This window comes from Ictalurus furcatus, chromosome 14, assembly GCF_023375685.1.
Source record: "Ictalurus furcatus strain D&B chromosome 14, Billie_1.0, whole genome shotgun sequence".
Lineage (NCBI taxonomy): Eukaryota > Metazoa > Chordata > Actinopteri > Siluriformes > Ictaluridae > Ictalurus > Ictalurus furcatus.
Window position 1 is genome coordinate 12,533,431 of NC_071268.1, and position 14,874 is coordinate 12,548,304.

At 38.8% G+C, this 14,874-nt stretch overlaps 1 protein-coding gene across 3 annotated transcripts; it reads right to left on the reverse strand.

Annotated features, from left to right (window-relative positions):
* Nucleotides 1-237: 237 nt before the first annotated feature.
* On the reverse strand, nucleotides 238-14,376 carry lrrc56 (leucine rich repeat containing 56). 3 transcript variants are annotated; one of them, XM_053641573.1, is made up of 13 exons: nucleotides 13,588-14,376; nucleotides 12,927-13,078; nucleotides 12,740-12,827; nucleotides 11,692-11,752; nucleotides 10,642-10,738; nucleotides 7,997-8,194; nucleotides 4,909-5,101; nucleotides 4,579-4,773; nucleotides 2,478-2,545; nucleotides 2,201-2,346; nucleotides 1,883-2,115; nucleotides 1,496-1,805; nucleotides 238-1,309 (listed from the first exon to the last, which is right to left on the reverse strand). In XM_053641573.1, the coding sequence occupies exons 2-13, from the start codon at nucleotides 13,062-13,064 to the stop codon at nucleotides 1,159-1,161; spliced, it is 1,878 nt and encodes a 625-aa protein (XP_053497548.1). In that variant the 5' UTR covers nucleotides 13,065-13,078; nucleotides 13,588-14,376; the 3' UTR covers nucleotides 238-1,158. The 3 variants fall into 3 exon arrangements, with proteins under 3 accessions (XP_053497548.1, XP_053497547.1, XP_053497550.1); XM_053641572.1 differs by having other exon boundaries at nucleotides 239-1,309; nucleotides 7,991-8,194; XM_053641575.1 differs by lacking the exons at nucleotides 12,740-12,827; nucleotides 12,927-13,078; nucleotides 13,588-14,376 and adding an exon at nucleotides 11,967-11,993 and having other exon boundaries at nucleotides 239-1,309; nucleotides 7,991-8,194.
* Between the last annotated feature and the right edge of the window lie 498 nt (nucleotides 14,377-14,874).

The following is a 14,874-nucleotide window of genomic DNA, read 5'->3' on the forward strand; positions in this document are numbered from 1 at the left end:
GTTCTGATCATAACTACCAAACATTCATTCATTTTCAGAACTGTAACCCTTTAAACGTCGGTTTCTTTACATAATGCAAAACTCTTCAAATCTCAGTAACCTTCTTTGACTCATATACATGGGATTTGTGATTTCCAGTACAATATCATTTCTTTCTTTCTAACTGTTCACGCACACATAAAATTTTCAGTACACACATACAAACCACAACTCTGATATCCGTACAAACACACACACACACACACACACACACACACACACACACAATTATAGCTGCATCATTTATTTAGTTGGTCTGCAGTTCTCTATAATACAGCAGAATCAGAAAAAAAGGAAAAGCATATATTTTCCTCAGAGGCTAAAGCTGAGAAAATAATACACATTTCAAAATTTAAAAATTCAACGTTTTGAAACCTGTCAACTAAATAAAAGGCTGTTAACGCAAAATGCATGGTTTTATGCTTAAATGTCACAGGGATTAAGTCTTGCAGTTTGAATGGGTTTCAATGGGGACATTTTTGTCCTTAACTTCCTGAGTGTAACTATTTTGTGTGCCTGGTTTAAAATAGATTTATGAAAGCAAATGAGGGCAAAATATTAAAATTCCAATAGAAATACACATTTTGCAAAATTTATGCTGTTTGCTTTAACAGATAAAATGATTTAAACAAAAAAAAAAAAATCCAGAAGGACGCACAAGGGCAGTATGTTAAAAAAGCCATTAATTAAAGGCTGTAAACGTAGGGGTGTTGGCTTTCAAAGAGCATCCCCTAGTGGTGTATAAAATATGATTCAAAGTTATGTCTGTTCTACTGTATGGCAAGTGGACCAGCTGTTAATTAACAGCATTTGAAGGGGTAATATTTCTTTTGTGTATTCTTTTTGGACAAACAATTTATTTCTTTAAAAATATTTCCTGAGAAATGATAGAGCAAGAAGACTAAACTTTCATTACATGATACAGTTCACTGTCTTCAATTTGTCCACTTAGCCAAGGCATCCATAACCCGTAAGCCACTAAGTCTGGCTGATGGAGTGGGAGAGATCATTACTCTTAATCACGGATCTTTCTTTCCATCATTCAGTCCACATGCTTCTGCTCTAAAATGTCCACCAGAGAGATATAAGCAGTCCACAATGTCTGAGAAGCAGAAGGCTTCAGTCCAGGTGGCCAATTGCTTTACTGGGATGGACAAGAGGTCTTTGCAGAGCAGCTCTTGCTGTATGAGGGCGTGTGGATGTTGTCCTGTCAGGCATCAATGAGCAAATGATTGGCTTGTGCTCACTCTTGGGTAGACTAGTTCCTGAACTTAATCACAAAGCTTTATGTTAATATTTATTAACAAATAGTATTAATGAATTAAAGCAGAACGTACTATACTATACTATACTATACTATGTATAACATAATAGTTAAAGTAATTAAAATATAAATTTATATTGTACTTTATATATTTGTTTTTGCTGTTGTTGAATAAAAAAAAACAGCACATACCAGCGTCCCCTTTGTGACATGATCCCGGGGCTGGAGCCTGGTCTGTGAGGCTTACAGAGGATCTGAGGTGGGGTAGGTTGCATTTTCAAAGCCTCAGGGCACAGAACATTATGGTTCATATCTCTTGATGCTGTTACGTCTGATCTAATAGTTTCCCTGGTAAGCTTTTGCATACCAACCCCCATGTTACTGATTTTAAGTCTGCGGGCTCGAATCTCTGCTATCCTCTTGTCAGTAGAGGGCGCTGCACCTCTGGGTGGTGGAGATGGAGCCATGGTGTGGTCTGATAAAGATAAGAGCCTGGAGGCCTCTGCACCAGACATATCAGAAATATCAGATCAGTATTTATGAGTCATGGAGAGTATGAGAAGAAGCAAAATGAGCTACCTGGTGAAAGAGACTGGAACGAGGAATCAGGAGACTTGTTATCTATGTGGCCAGTCTTTTGTCCTTCCTGGGTTTCATCTTCGTCTTCTCTGTCACTGATGAGGCTGAGACTATGGGCCCCTTCATCATATTCATTACTGCTGTCTTTATTTTCATCATCATCATCATCATCGTCGTTATGCACGATTCTCATCACCTGTGGCTGACGGTCTCTCTCAATGGCCAAAAGACGTCTATCAAGTAATAAATATACACACACAATGAGTAAAGGAAGTAAACAAATCTAACACACAAGCTGTGCAGGAAAACCGTCAATACTTGTTATGTTCTTTCCTCCAGGCTCTGAGTTCAGCGAACACATCACTGCGGTCCTGACTGCTTGTTTCTTCAACATCATATGTGTGCTCAGGGACATAGCTACTTAGCTGAGTACAGGGTCTGGAGTGAGAACTGGGGCTTTGAAGCTAAAGTAGAAAACCAACGAAAACAATAAAACAATGTTTTGATCTGTTTTATAAGCCTCTTTTTTAAAACCACATTTTAACTCTCATATGTCTAGGGTTGCAAGATGTATACCTGTACTGTACAGCCCTACCTTTATTTTCTGTCGTCGTGCCCGAATGGCCTGAAGCGGATTCCCACAAAAGAGAACTCTTCCCACCCCTAGAGAGAGAAAAATACAATTAGAAATAGAAATGATAAATTAAAGCATAGAAATTCTGCACTTATAAGTAACATACAGTCGGGTCCATAAGTATTTGGACAGTGGCACACTTTTCGTAATTGTGCCTCTGTACACTACCACAATGGATTTGAAATGAAGCAATCAAGATGTGATTGAATTACAGACTTTCAGCTTTAATTCAAAATTCTTAATAAAAATGTAACCACTTAGGAATTACAGCCATTTTTTCATAGAACGTACATTTTCACATTTACACGCAAAAGTAATGGGACAAACTAATATAATCATAAATATTAGCATTATTTTTAATACTTGGATGCAAATTCTTTGCAGTCAATGACTGCCTGGAACCTATGGACATCATCAAATGTGGAGTTTCCTCCCTTGAGATACTTTGCCAGGTCTTTACTGCAGCCACCTTCAGTTGCTGATTGTTTATGAGTCTTTCTGCCTTCAGTTTTCTCTTCAGTAAGTGAAAAGCATGCTTGATTGGGTTGTGGTCATCGGACATTTAAGAACATTTAATTACTACATTTAATTAATCTCTTGGGTTGCTTTCCCAATGTTTTGGGTCATTAGCCCTGTGATTGAGGAGTTTGCATGTTCTGTGGGGGTGTCCTCCGGGTACTCCGGTTTCCTCCCCCAGTCCAAAAATGGCACACTTAAATGGTAAATGGCGCACTTATATAGCACTTTTATCCAAAACGCTTTACACTGTGTCTCATTCACCCATTCACATACACACTCACACACCAATGGTAGCAGAGCTGCCATGCAAGGCGCCAACTTGTCATCGGGAGCAACTTGGGGTTCAGTGTCTTGCCCAAGGACACTTCGGTATGTGGAGTCATGTGGGCCAGGAATCGAACCGCCAACCCTATGATTAGTGGACAACCCGCTCTACCACCTGAGCCACGGCCGCCCCGTCCAAAGGCATCCATGGTAGCTGATTGGCATATCCAAAATGTGCATAGGATATGAATGAGTGTGGGAATGATTGTGCCCTGCGATGGATTAGAACCCTGTCCATTGTACCCCGCCTTGTGCCCGATGCTCCCTGGGATAGGCTGCAGGTTCCCCGTGACCCTGTAGGATAAGCGGTATAGAAAATGGATGGATGGATCCATATGTATTGTGAAGCGCAGTCCTATCAGTTTTGCAGCATTTGACTGAATCTGAGCAGAAAGTATATCTCTATACACTTCAGAATTCATCCTGCTACTTATATCAGCAGACACAGCATCAATAAACACCAGTGACCCAGTTCCACTGGCAGCCATACATGCCCATGCCATAACACTTCCTCCACATGTTTGACAGATGATGTGGTATGCCTTGGATCATGAGCCCTTCTGTTCCTTCTCCATACTCTTCTCTTCGTATCATTCTGGTACAAGATAATCTTGCATCAGAACTGGTCAGGTGTTGTTTTTTAAAAGTTGTTTTTTTTTCCAGCAAATTCTAATCTGGTCTTTCTGTTCTTGAGTGTTACCAGTGGTTTGCATCTTGAGGTAAACCGTCTGTATTTACATCCATGAAGGAATGGACCTGACTGTATCTTATCTATCTTGTGTCTGTTGGATATATCTATCCAACTGACAAAAGATATAGATATATTTTAGGCACATCATCTGTCGCTTGCTTTTCTGATGTGGTGATCCCACGAAAAAGTTCTTAAGACATCAGAAAATCACAGTAGCATCCCAATGAGAATCCCCCCTGACCATCAACCCGTCCCCCTTCCCCGGTAAAACAGTGGAGTAACAAGATTTCATTTATTCCTGTGAATGCAGGCCAATTAGAACACAATCGTCATATTATGAGGCAGCAACACTTCATACGTGTAATAGGTTTCATTATACCACAGCGCTGTTGAATTCTCAAATGTGATGAGATGGTGATGAATGATTTTCTATAACAGCAGCTCTGACAACGGTGCTGGACATGAAACTAGGCTAATGGCTTGCCTTTACCTAATGAGGATGATAGTAATATATAAGAACACACTCACCGTGTGTCAAATCACTGGTCTCGTAGTTTGGAGTATCTGCATCCGAATCAGCTGAGCTTGGTCTGGAGCTGACGGAGGATGAAGGAGGCCTGGCAGTGCTGGGACGACTGAGAGGACTGCTGTATCCCACACTGGTGCCTGGGCGCTGGGCAGACATGGGTCGTGGCAAGTCACACACACTTGCGCCTCTTAATTCTATGCAGACAAAACATAATAGCATTGACCTTTAGCACCTTGCTTTTAGAAGAATATTCGATGCTGAGAGTAAGTATAAAACCAATGAATAACTTGAACTGATTGAACAATGTATTAATTGGCTCATTAAATTACCCATGAGTTCCAGGCAGTCATCGGTACTGTCTGTAATGGAGGTAGTGTCTTTAATGGAGTCTTTCAGCAGAGCCCAGTCTGCCATCATAGAGCTGGAGCAGCGAGGCTCTTCTTCCTCTGCTGGAGCATCATCGAGGACTTGAAGTTGTGGAATTAGCTTCCTCACGGCAGACCTATAGTTGTACTCAGACACCTGTCAATCAAATAAACTCAACTTAATGAGCTACATTACGCAATGGGAAAAACCCCACAGGGCTGTAAAACCTAGGCACACACTTAATGACATTATGAAAGGTGATTAGACTGAGGTGCATGTCAATCTGATGAATGTTCTTGCCATTGCAAAAACATAATTTGTCTTTCCAGGTGACTGTCATAATTACAAGTCCAGGACACTTCATCAGGTGGACTGCTGAGAGATGTTTAAAGATGTCGAATGCAACACACGAGGTACAAACACATTTTCCCTGTGTCTGTGTGTCTGCTCATAACCATCAAAGCAAAATGTTTGACACATTTATATCGCCAATACGACGAGGGGGAGAGAATGATAAACAAGAGCTACAGCTGTGAGAGTCCTTTCAAGCGCACATCTGAGATGGAGAGGGGGAGAGAACAGAAGAAAGACAAATGGAGGAGAATATCCCTTATTCATCATGAGAGCTAATGCATATTCAACACACTCTGTCCTGACTGTGTGCTTGCCCCAGTTTCATAATGGGGTGTCAAAATAAACTGATTACTGCGAAACCGGAGGAAGACGTGACATCAAATAAAATTGGGGTGCTCCTTCTCAAATGTGTATTTCCAAATATTACATGAATTATTTAAATCATTTACTCACACACAAACTCACACTATCAGTTTAAAAAAAAATCAAAAATCTAATTAGCCAACACTGTTCGCAGACAATTTAGTTGAATAAACTGAAATATGTCTGGTCTATGAGATCTTCTCTCATGTCTGTCATAACTTTCTTGAGTTTTCCATTTCCATTCATGATCTTTCTAATGGATATAGCCTGGCATGGCGAGATCAAACATCAGACAGGAGCTTTCATTTCCCAGCGGAGGCTAATTGCATTTCGGTGACCTGCAGAACCATTATGGCAATGGCCCTCAAGGTCAGTGTGCAGAAACATACACTGAGAGGGTGACACTCACACACGGCACATGCATATATTCTTAGGGTTGTAAGAACTGTAGCTGAGCTATACTGTAGATATGAGTCACAAGAGATTTTCACCAACTTTTATTATAAAATTCTATTCGTATTTTAAAATAATAATACTTAAAATGCCAACCTTTCATTAAACTAGCTTATGTATTTAAGTTAGAGCTCAAAATTAGCCCATTTTACATCAGACCACAACAGTACCATGTCCAACACGTGAGTTGGGTTTATTTATTTATTTATTTGTGTATTTGGTGGTGGTGGGGCTTATATTCTACATCTGGGTGTGTTTTCTAGCTATTTAGCACTGAGCTCAAGCTGTATTTCATCCTGTAGACTTATAGTAGCACCACACGCTCTGGCATTAGTTAAAATTCAAACTTTGTAAATGCTCCACAGATAACAGGAGTAGATCTTTTTTTTTTTTTTTTGATTAACCAACATTGTTATCATATATACATTCACTGTCCACTTTAATGGGAACACCTGTACACCTGCTCATTCATGCAGTTATCCAATCAGCCAATCATGTGGCAGCAGCACAATGCATCAAATCATGCAGGTACAGGTCAAGAGAATCAGTTAATGTTCACATCAAACATCAGAATGGGGAAAAAGTGTGATCTCAGTGACTTTAGTCATGGCATGGTTGTTGGTACCAGATAGGCTGGTTTAAGTATTTCAGAAACTGCTGATCTCCTGGGAATTTCACACACAATAGTCTATAGAGTTTACACAGAATGGTGCAAAAAACAAAACAAAAAAACAAACAAACCAAAAAAAACATCCTGTGAGTGGAGAGTCTGCAGGATGAAACACCTTGTAGATGAGAGAGATCAGAGGAAAATGGCCAGCCTGGTTTGAGCTGACAGGAAGTATATCACGACTCAAATAATCACTCTTTACACTCGTGGTGAGCAGAAAAGCATCTCAGCATGCACAAAACATCAAACCTTGAGGTGGATGGGCTACAACAGCAGAAGACTGCACTGGGTTCCACTCCTGTCAGACAAGAAGAGGAATCTGAGGCACAGGCTCACCCACATTGATACTGAAGCTCTTGACCTGTATCTGCTTTATTTTATACATGATTGACTGATTGTATAACTGCATACATGAACAGGTGTATAGGTGTTCCTATTAAAGTGGGTGGTAAGTACGTAGTATTTTCTGTTATAAAATTATAATAAGCCAAATATAAGATTTTAATAAAAAATGTATTAAACCTATTTCTAGCCTTTTTTTATTATTATTATTTTTTTTTACTAATTTCAAGCTTGAAATAGTTTTGTTTTTATTGGCAGATAATGTTTTTCATTTTTAAGCATTTATTTCTAGAAAGAATCAAAATGATCTGCCAATAAAATAAAATGTAAAGCTCAAAATGAGTAAAAGCATCTAAAAACCATTTGATTTATAGTTTATTCAGAATAATCTCATAAAAAGAAAGATATTTTCAGTCGCTAAGATATCATTTTTTTTGCAGTGTATAAAAATCAGATGATAAGTAAGAAGTACAGATGTTTGCATTTTGTGAGAAACGTGGGCCCTTACACTTGGGTCACTGGCCAAAATTTTTTTGAAAACCCCTGGATTAGTATGACATACTGTAACGTGCCTGGTTTCACATGTTGTCTTGACATGAGGAACTCCTGATACATCCAAGGGAAATAGCTGTATAAACATGGATGGAAGGAATTCCACGATAGGATATTCATGATAGTAATATTTACAGGATATCCATGATAGTAATATTTACATAAAAGCACTGACTGAAAGGGCACTTTCAAATAGAGAAACTGAACATTTAGAAAAGTAATTAACATTTTACATGTGATCTGTGGTCTTTGTATTGGGTAAACGTCTAGCTGGGAAACTGGCACTAATATTGAATTTGCTGTTACTGTACCTGTACCTGTGATGCTCCTGGACGGGGGCAGGTGTATACAGGGTTTCCCTCCAATGTCAGGGTTTTTAGCTTCCCACACAGACCCAGGTACTGCACTTGAACCAGGTCGTCCACATCGTTCCCCTCGAGGTCCACCAGTTCCAGCTGTTCCAGCATGCATACCTGGCTCAGGTCTGACACATTGTTGTAGGCCACATACAGCTCCTGAGAGACAAGAACAAAGCAGTATGGGCAAAGACCACAAGTCAATGTCTAGAAAATATTGGTACAAATCAAGTCCTTCTCCAGAAATATAAGTTAAAGGTATGTCATGATGTTTTCATTAGAAGACTTTATGTTCTCCTCATAACATATCTGCTCAAAGTATAAAAAACAATGAGATGTCTCCTCAATGAGATTTCATACTCATAAAAACGGGGTTCTTTTAATGATTAGTTGTTTTTTATTGGACCTTTTCTGAAAGAGAAAGAGGACCCTTCTCTGTTGTATGGGTCCACACAGAAATTTTTACAAATTCCCTCAGAGGGACAAAATAAAGAAACCTCTGTAAACAAGAGAAAATCAGATAATGTGGGCCACCAATATCCAACCAGTCTTGACAAAGAGAAGTCTCTACTTGCCTATCAATCATTTTCCCTGTCAGTTCAGGAACTCCTCCTTCTTTGTCAGAGTTTGTCTCTCTGGGGTAATCCTTAAAAGTTCTATGGGGAAGGATTGTACACTCCTGGGCCAAATAATGGGCCAAGCCCAAAATGGCAAAATATTAAGCTTTTAACGGTCTTAACAACAAATAATTGGTCAGGAAATTAGCAAGAATGAAACAAATAGATAAAGTCATTTCTTTAAATGTTTAAGCCTTGCAGACAGCTTTTTATTTTTATTTTATTGATTTCAATTATTATTTTATTTTACTTTTACATTATTTCAATTTTGTACACTCAGGCATGTAATAGTTTGAATTTTACATCAAACATTTGAATCATTGTCATCAGTGTATCTTTGTGTTTCCCTGTTTCTAGCTTTTCCCCCCAAACACTTCACTGCAGCAAAGTAAACGAGCAAATGGTGGCACAGGAGGTCTCAGGAGTGCACTTTTTAAATTCTTCCTAATTTTCTGATTAATCATTTGTTGTTAAAACCATTAAAAGCTTAATATTTGGCTATTTTGGGCTTGGCCCATTTATTATTATTTTTGCCCAGGAGTGTATGTAGTACACCAGTATGAAACTACTAATATTTATCTACCCACACTACTCGAGCCTAGACAGTGCACATGGATGTGTTTTGAGGGTGTGCCTTTGGTGTATGGAAGTATAATAGTGCCATATAAAATGGCATGTTCCATCCATCCATCTTCTACCGCTTACTCCTTTTCAGGGTCACGGGGAACCTGGAGCCTACCCCAGGGAGCATTGGGCACAAGGTAGGGTACACCCTGGACAGGGTGCCAATCCATCGCAGGGCACAATCACATACACACTCACACACCCATTCATACACAACGGACACTTTAGACACGCCAATCAGCCTACCATGCATGTCTTTGGACTGGGGGAGGAAACCGGAGTACCCAGAGGAAACCCCCGCAGCACGGGGAGAACATGCCAACTCCGTACACACATGGCTCCGGGGGGACTCGAACCTAGGACACTGTGAGGCGAACATGCTAACCATTAAGCCATCGTGCGCCCTTCAAAATGGCATGTTGAATTACAAAAATTGAATGAAAACATATCGCAATAACAATACTTGAATTTTTCTGCCCAGCAATTTGACACACACACAAAAAAAAAAAAACACAGCAAAAACAGTGCTTGAATTAGTTTCCTCTGCAATTCATTGGATTTGTATGTTTTGATTGAAAACAAAATTCCAGCATTCAAAATTCAATGCACACATATTCACCTTCCTAAAATACAGTTCCAAAATATTCAGTTGTTAAAATACCATCTTCATTATTCGTCAGGTAGTATTTCAACACATTACTTTTCAACCTCACAAATTCAGGCTGCAAAAATTCAGGTCTTAAAATTCGGGTCTTAAAATTCAAGTCTTCACATCCGGGTCTCACAGGAAGAGCAATGGATTGCCGATACTATTGTAAGATGTTACTCTGGGCCGGCCCCCTAGTGACGGGATTGTGCTGACAAGCCACAAGAGAGATGAACCAAGCGGACTGGCATAAAGTTGGCTTGACATTGGAGGTTCGATATTCACAGATATGTGCAAATTAAGGGACCGTCTCTAAAGTTACATATTGGTATACATGTTTCTAACTTCAATAGCATTTGAAGGGAATGACTTGGTCTTAAAACCAACTGGAAAGTGTTCCTGTAGGTGTCAGCTATAACGCACACCTTTTTTTTATGAAAAAAAAGGTGTGCATCATACCTGACACCTACAGGAACACTTTCCAGTTGGTTTTATGCCCAAGTCATGTTATTGTGACATGTTTTTATTCAATTTAAGTAATTCAACATGCCATTTTGCCTTGAGGACATTTGGCACTATTATACTTCCATACTTTGGAGGGACTAAAAGGTGGGACTGTATGTGTTCTGATTTTGAGTTTCCCCTAATGTCCACCTAACTAACTCACTATATCTTTAAACAACTGTAAACAGCACATACTGTATGAATGTAGTGATTACCTTAAGCGAGGACAGTGAGGGGAGCCCTTCCAAGTCGACTAGGCCGCATCGAACCAGGGAGAGCACTTGGAGGTGGGACAGACTGATTCCAAGATCCCTGAAGAAACACTGGGAACAATGAGCAACCACTTCCCTCTGCTCTCCCTGCAATCTGCTCTCATCCTCTCCCCTCAGTCATACTCTGAACGTCTCTACTCCCCCCTTCACCCCAGAATCCCAGTGCAGGAAATGCTATCGGATCTTTCAGGTCCCCTCAGCTCTGAGCTGTCTAGTGCTCCCGTCCATTGTTGTGACCCTTCTCCTCTCTTCCGTGACTCAGTCCTCACATCTGGCTTTGTCAGAAATAACATACTGTGGAGTAAATCACCTTTAACATCAGGGGTGTCAACATTTTTAGAGTCACATATTTTTATTTTTAGAGTCAAAATTTATTTAGACCAAATGATGCAGCAACTTTAACATGAATCATTTATGATGAAATAATCTGCTAACTATATTAATGGATCAGAATTAGAAAGACAAGGTTTACTGCCAGTCCTGACTCCACCTGTCTCTATTTCTCTCTCAAACACATAAATACTGTATACACATTACACATGTCCAAGCTCACACATGCTTTCTCCATTTGTTCAAGTGTCAATTGAACCTGTTCTCCAGATGGGTTAAATCTACAAAACCGTCCATTGAGACACAGGGTCAATCTCTAACTATGCAACAACACCACTTTCAGGAAATGAGGATTTACTGTCCTCTAAAACAGAGGGCCACAACCCATCATGAGCATGTCCTTATGGGAAAGTGCTGGCTTTGCAGATCACAGGCATCATTCTTCAAAGATTGATTCATAGAAAACACTGGAGCACAGTGAGATCCTCCCCACACACACAACCCATGAGAGGAACAGCATGAATTTCCAGATATACGTCATTTCTGTGTCAGATTAGTAAATTACCTGTTTTTTCCCAGAAATATTGTTGAACTAATGTTCTACAAGTTTGGCCTACTTTGTAAGGAGAACTCTAGTGCAAAAGTGAAAGGAGAAAACCTTACCGCACAGATAAGATCAAACTGTTGTTCATTTTCAGCTGCACGAGGTTGGGCAAGTGAACACCTGCAGTATGACGACAGAATAAAGTGGTGATGCAACTACACCCAACTATCTTTAAAACTTGGTCATTAGCACAAAACATCTCCATAGAGAAAGCTGATTCATATTTTTTGACCTTACACTGTAAAGCAGTTTTGAGTTTACTCAACTCAAGGTTAAAAATTAACTTAAAAAAAAAAAAAATGAACTACTTTGGTTAAAAGTTGAGTAAACTCACAAAAAAAAAGCTATGCAGCAAGTTGCCTTGAAATTTTAAGTTAAGTCAACTTTTCCTTTTTCTACTTCTTCTTCTTCTTCTTTTTTTTTTTTTTTTTTTACAGGGTATTCACTTCTTCCTTGTCTTGCTTGAGTGCATTGAGCAATCATAGCTTTCCGGAATCAAGGGAATCCTTCAAGAACAAGTGAGTAAAAATAGAAAAGTAAGAAGTTACATAGATCAACTGTTGCTACTACTGAACAATAACTATGATCAGAGCAGAGATCCAGAAATTTCATTTGGCTGAAAATTTGGTGGTGCAGCACACAGTGTTGCCGCCTCACAGCTCCAAGGTTCCTAGTTCAATCCTGACCTCAGGTTTCTGTCAACATAAATTTTTGCCTGTTCTCTCTGTGTCTCTGGGTTCTCTGGTTTCCTCTCATCTCCCAAAAACATGTCACATACTGGATGCTCTAACTTGCCCTTAATTGCGATTGGGTGTGTATGGTACTCTGCACAGGACTGTTATCCTAACCCAGGGTGTGTTCCTGTCTTTTGCCCAGTGTTCCTGGGAAAGGCTCCGGATCCACTGTGACCTTGATCACTATAATGTGGTTACTGAAGATGAATGAATGAATGAATTACTTAATCAATGAAAAATTGGCTGCTGATAGCAATGAATTCAAGCAAAACTTAGGTGTGGACAATAATGTTTATATGCATGCCAGTTTCTTTATCCATCACATCAGCCTATAAATATATCTGCAGAAGACTGTACTGTACATTAATCTCACCAAAATTGCCCAAGATAGTTTCCCGGGTGTCAACACGCATCTCCAAGCTTGTGACCTGCTGTAGATCATCAGACCCAGACAGGTTTCTCTGTAGCGCCAATAATAAACACATCTTGGTATTCAGTCTTCACAAATTTGATTAATTGTAACTTGTTGCATTCCCAGAATTCTGCGTTTTAGGACTTACCAGCTTTGCAGGAGAGAGGTAAATATCAAATAGCAGATCTGAGTCCTTAGCAATTACAGGATTCGGGTTTATTTTCCCAGAACCCTCAAACTCTGTCACAAAGGAATAAGCAGTGCCTGGACGCCTAACTGGATTCATCTTCACTTACCAGCCTGAAAAAAGTATCCATGATATTACACGTAGGTGTGTGTGACACATTTATTTCTTGCAGTAGACGCATAACACAAGATTTAATAAGAACCAAAACATTATCATCAATCTCAACAATGATATGAACACAGTACACTAAGTAAAAATGTCTACATACGCAGTAGTAGGCCTAAGTCCTGTTCTGTATTCCTCAGTCTAGTTTTCCCTTGCTTATCAAGATTTTTAATGAAAACACAATTTAATGCCCATAAAATTCATAATTTCACCATAGTTGTGGGGTGTTTCTTGCATCCAATTATACATCCATTATATCCCTATTCCTCTCTCCACTAAGTATATCTTATAATGTCCCAATTAACATGAACCATAAAAAATAAACTAACATTATTCTTATTTTGTTTGAGTAATGTGTATTATACATACAGACATCATGAATATGTGGAATTATTCATGACAGTGTTATAACCGTATGTGTAAATAGCTTCATATTCATAGTAGCCACCTCACTTACCTTAAGTTAACTCTCCACCTATTTAAAAAAAAATATATAACGTTTCTGTTTACACGTCACGTCTTCAAACAAAACAAAAAATGACCTTACAAGGCATCAAAAAATAATAATTCTATGTTCGTCCAACATTTTTATTCTTTTCCCCTGTTTTTCAAGCTATCTACTTGGGTAATGCTGCTGTATCCTGCGGGGGAAGTTTGCTTGACAACGTGCACATTACTTCCTGGATACGGTGGGACGGAGAGCTGGGGCTGATGGGAAATGTAGGCAATTGTATTAGATATGGAGCAGTGTTAAAACGTTCAATTATTATTTTTTTTTAAACGTACATTTTTTTTATTGTGATAAATTGCGTCTCAAAACTCTTCAGAGAGTAGCATGTAATAAATATTGTCAGTAGTTTTGTAACACTGAACAGACATCATTACTTACAGTGCCAGGTATTTAACTGGATGTTATATTATATTTGATGTAAACATGCAATATAAATAATTATTTTTTGAATTCGTAGTTTTTTACGTTTTACATTCTTTTTCTATTTTTTTTCTTTACATGTTTTACATTAATCTAAATATCATAGTATATATTGTGTAACATGAAAGTGCTTTCACATATCATGCTAATGCTATCATAATAATTTTTTCATATTAACCAACGCTATAAAGATTATTGTTGATGCTGCTGCTAATTATTATTATTATTATTATTATTATTATTATTATTATTATTATTATTATTATTATTATTTACCATGCAGTGGTAGTAGTAGCAGTAGTTGTAATACAGTACCACATACCACAAGATACAAACCATTCATCACCAGTGAGAATTGTAATTTGCAAAGAAATACAGAGATGAGTCACAAAAGTTCTGGAACCAAGATTAACCTCTACCAAAGTGATGGAAAGGCCAAAGTGTAGAAAATGAAAGGATCTGCTCATGATCCAAAACATACAAGCTCATCTGTGAAACATGGTGGAGGGAGTGTCATAGCTTGGGCTTGCATGGCTGCTTCTGGAACAGGCTCACTAATCGTTATTGACGATGTAGCTCATGATGATAGCAGCCGAATGAATTCAGAAATTTACAGGAACGTTTTGTCTGCCAATTTACAGAGAAATGCATCCAAATTACTTGGGAGAAACTTCATCATGCAGCAAGATAATGAGCAGCATTTCGCCTCCTGAAGAGGACACTCAAGATAGAAACTATTTGAATCAAATAATATCAGAAAGAGGCTGCAGTAAAAGCCTGGAAAAGCAGCACGACAGAAGAAACAATTTGGTG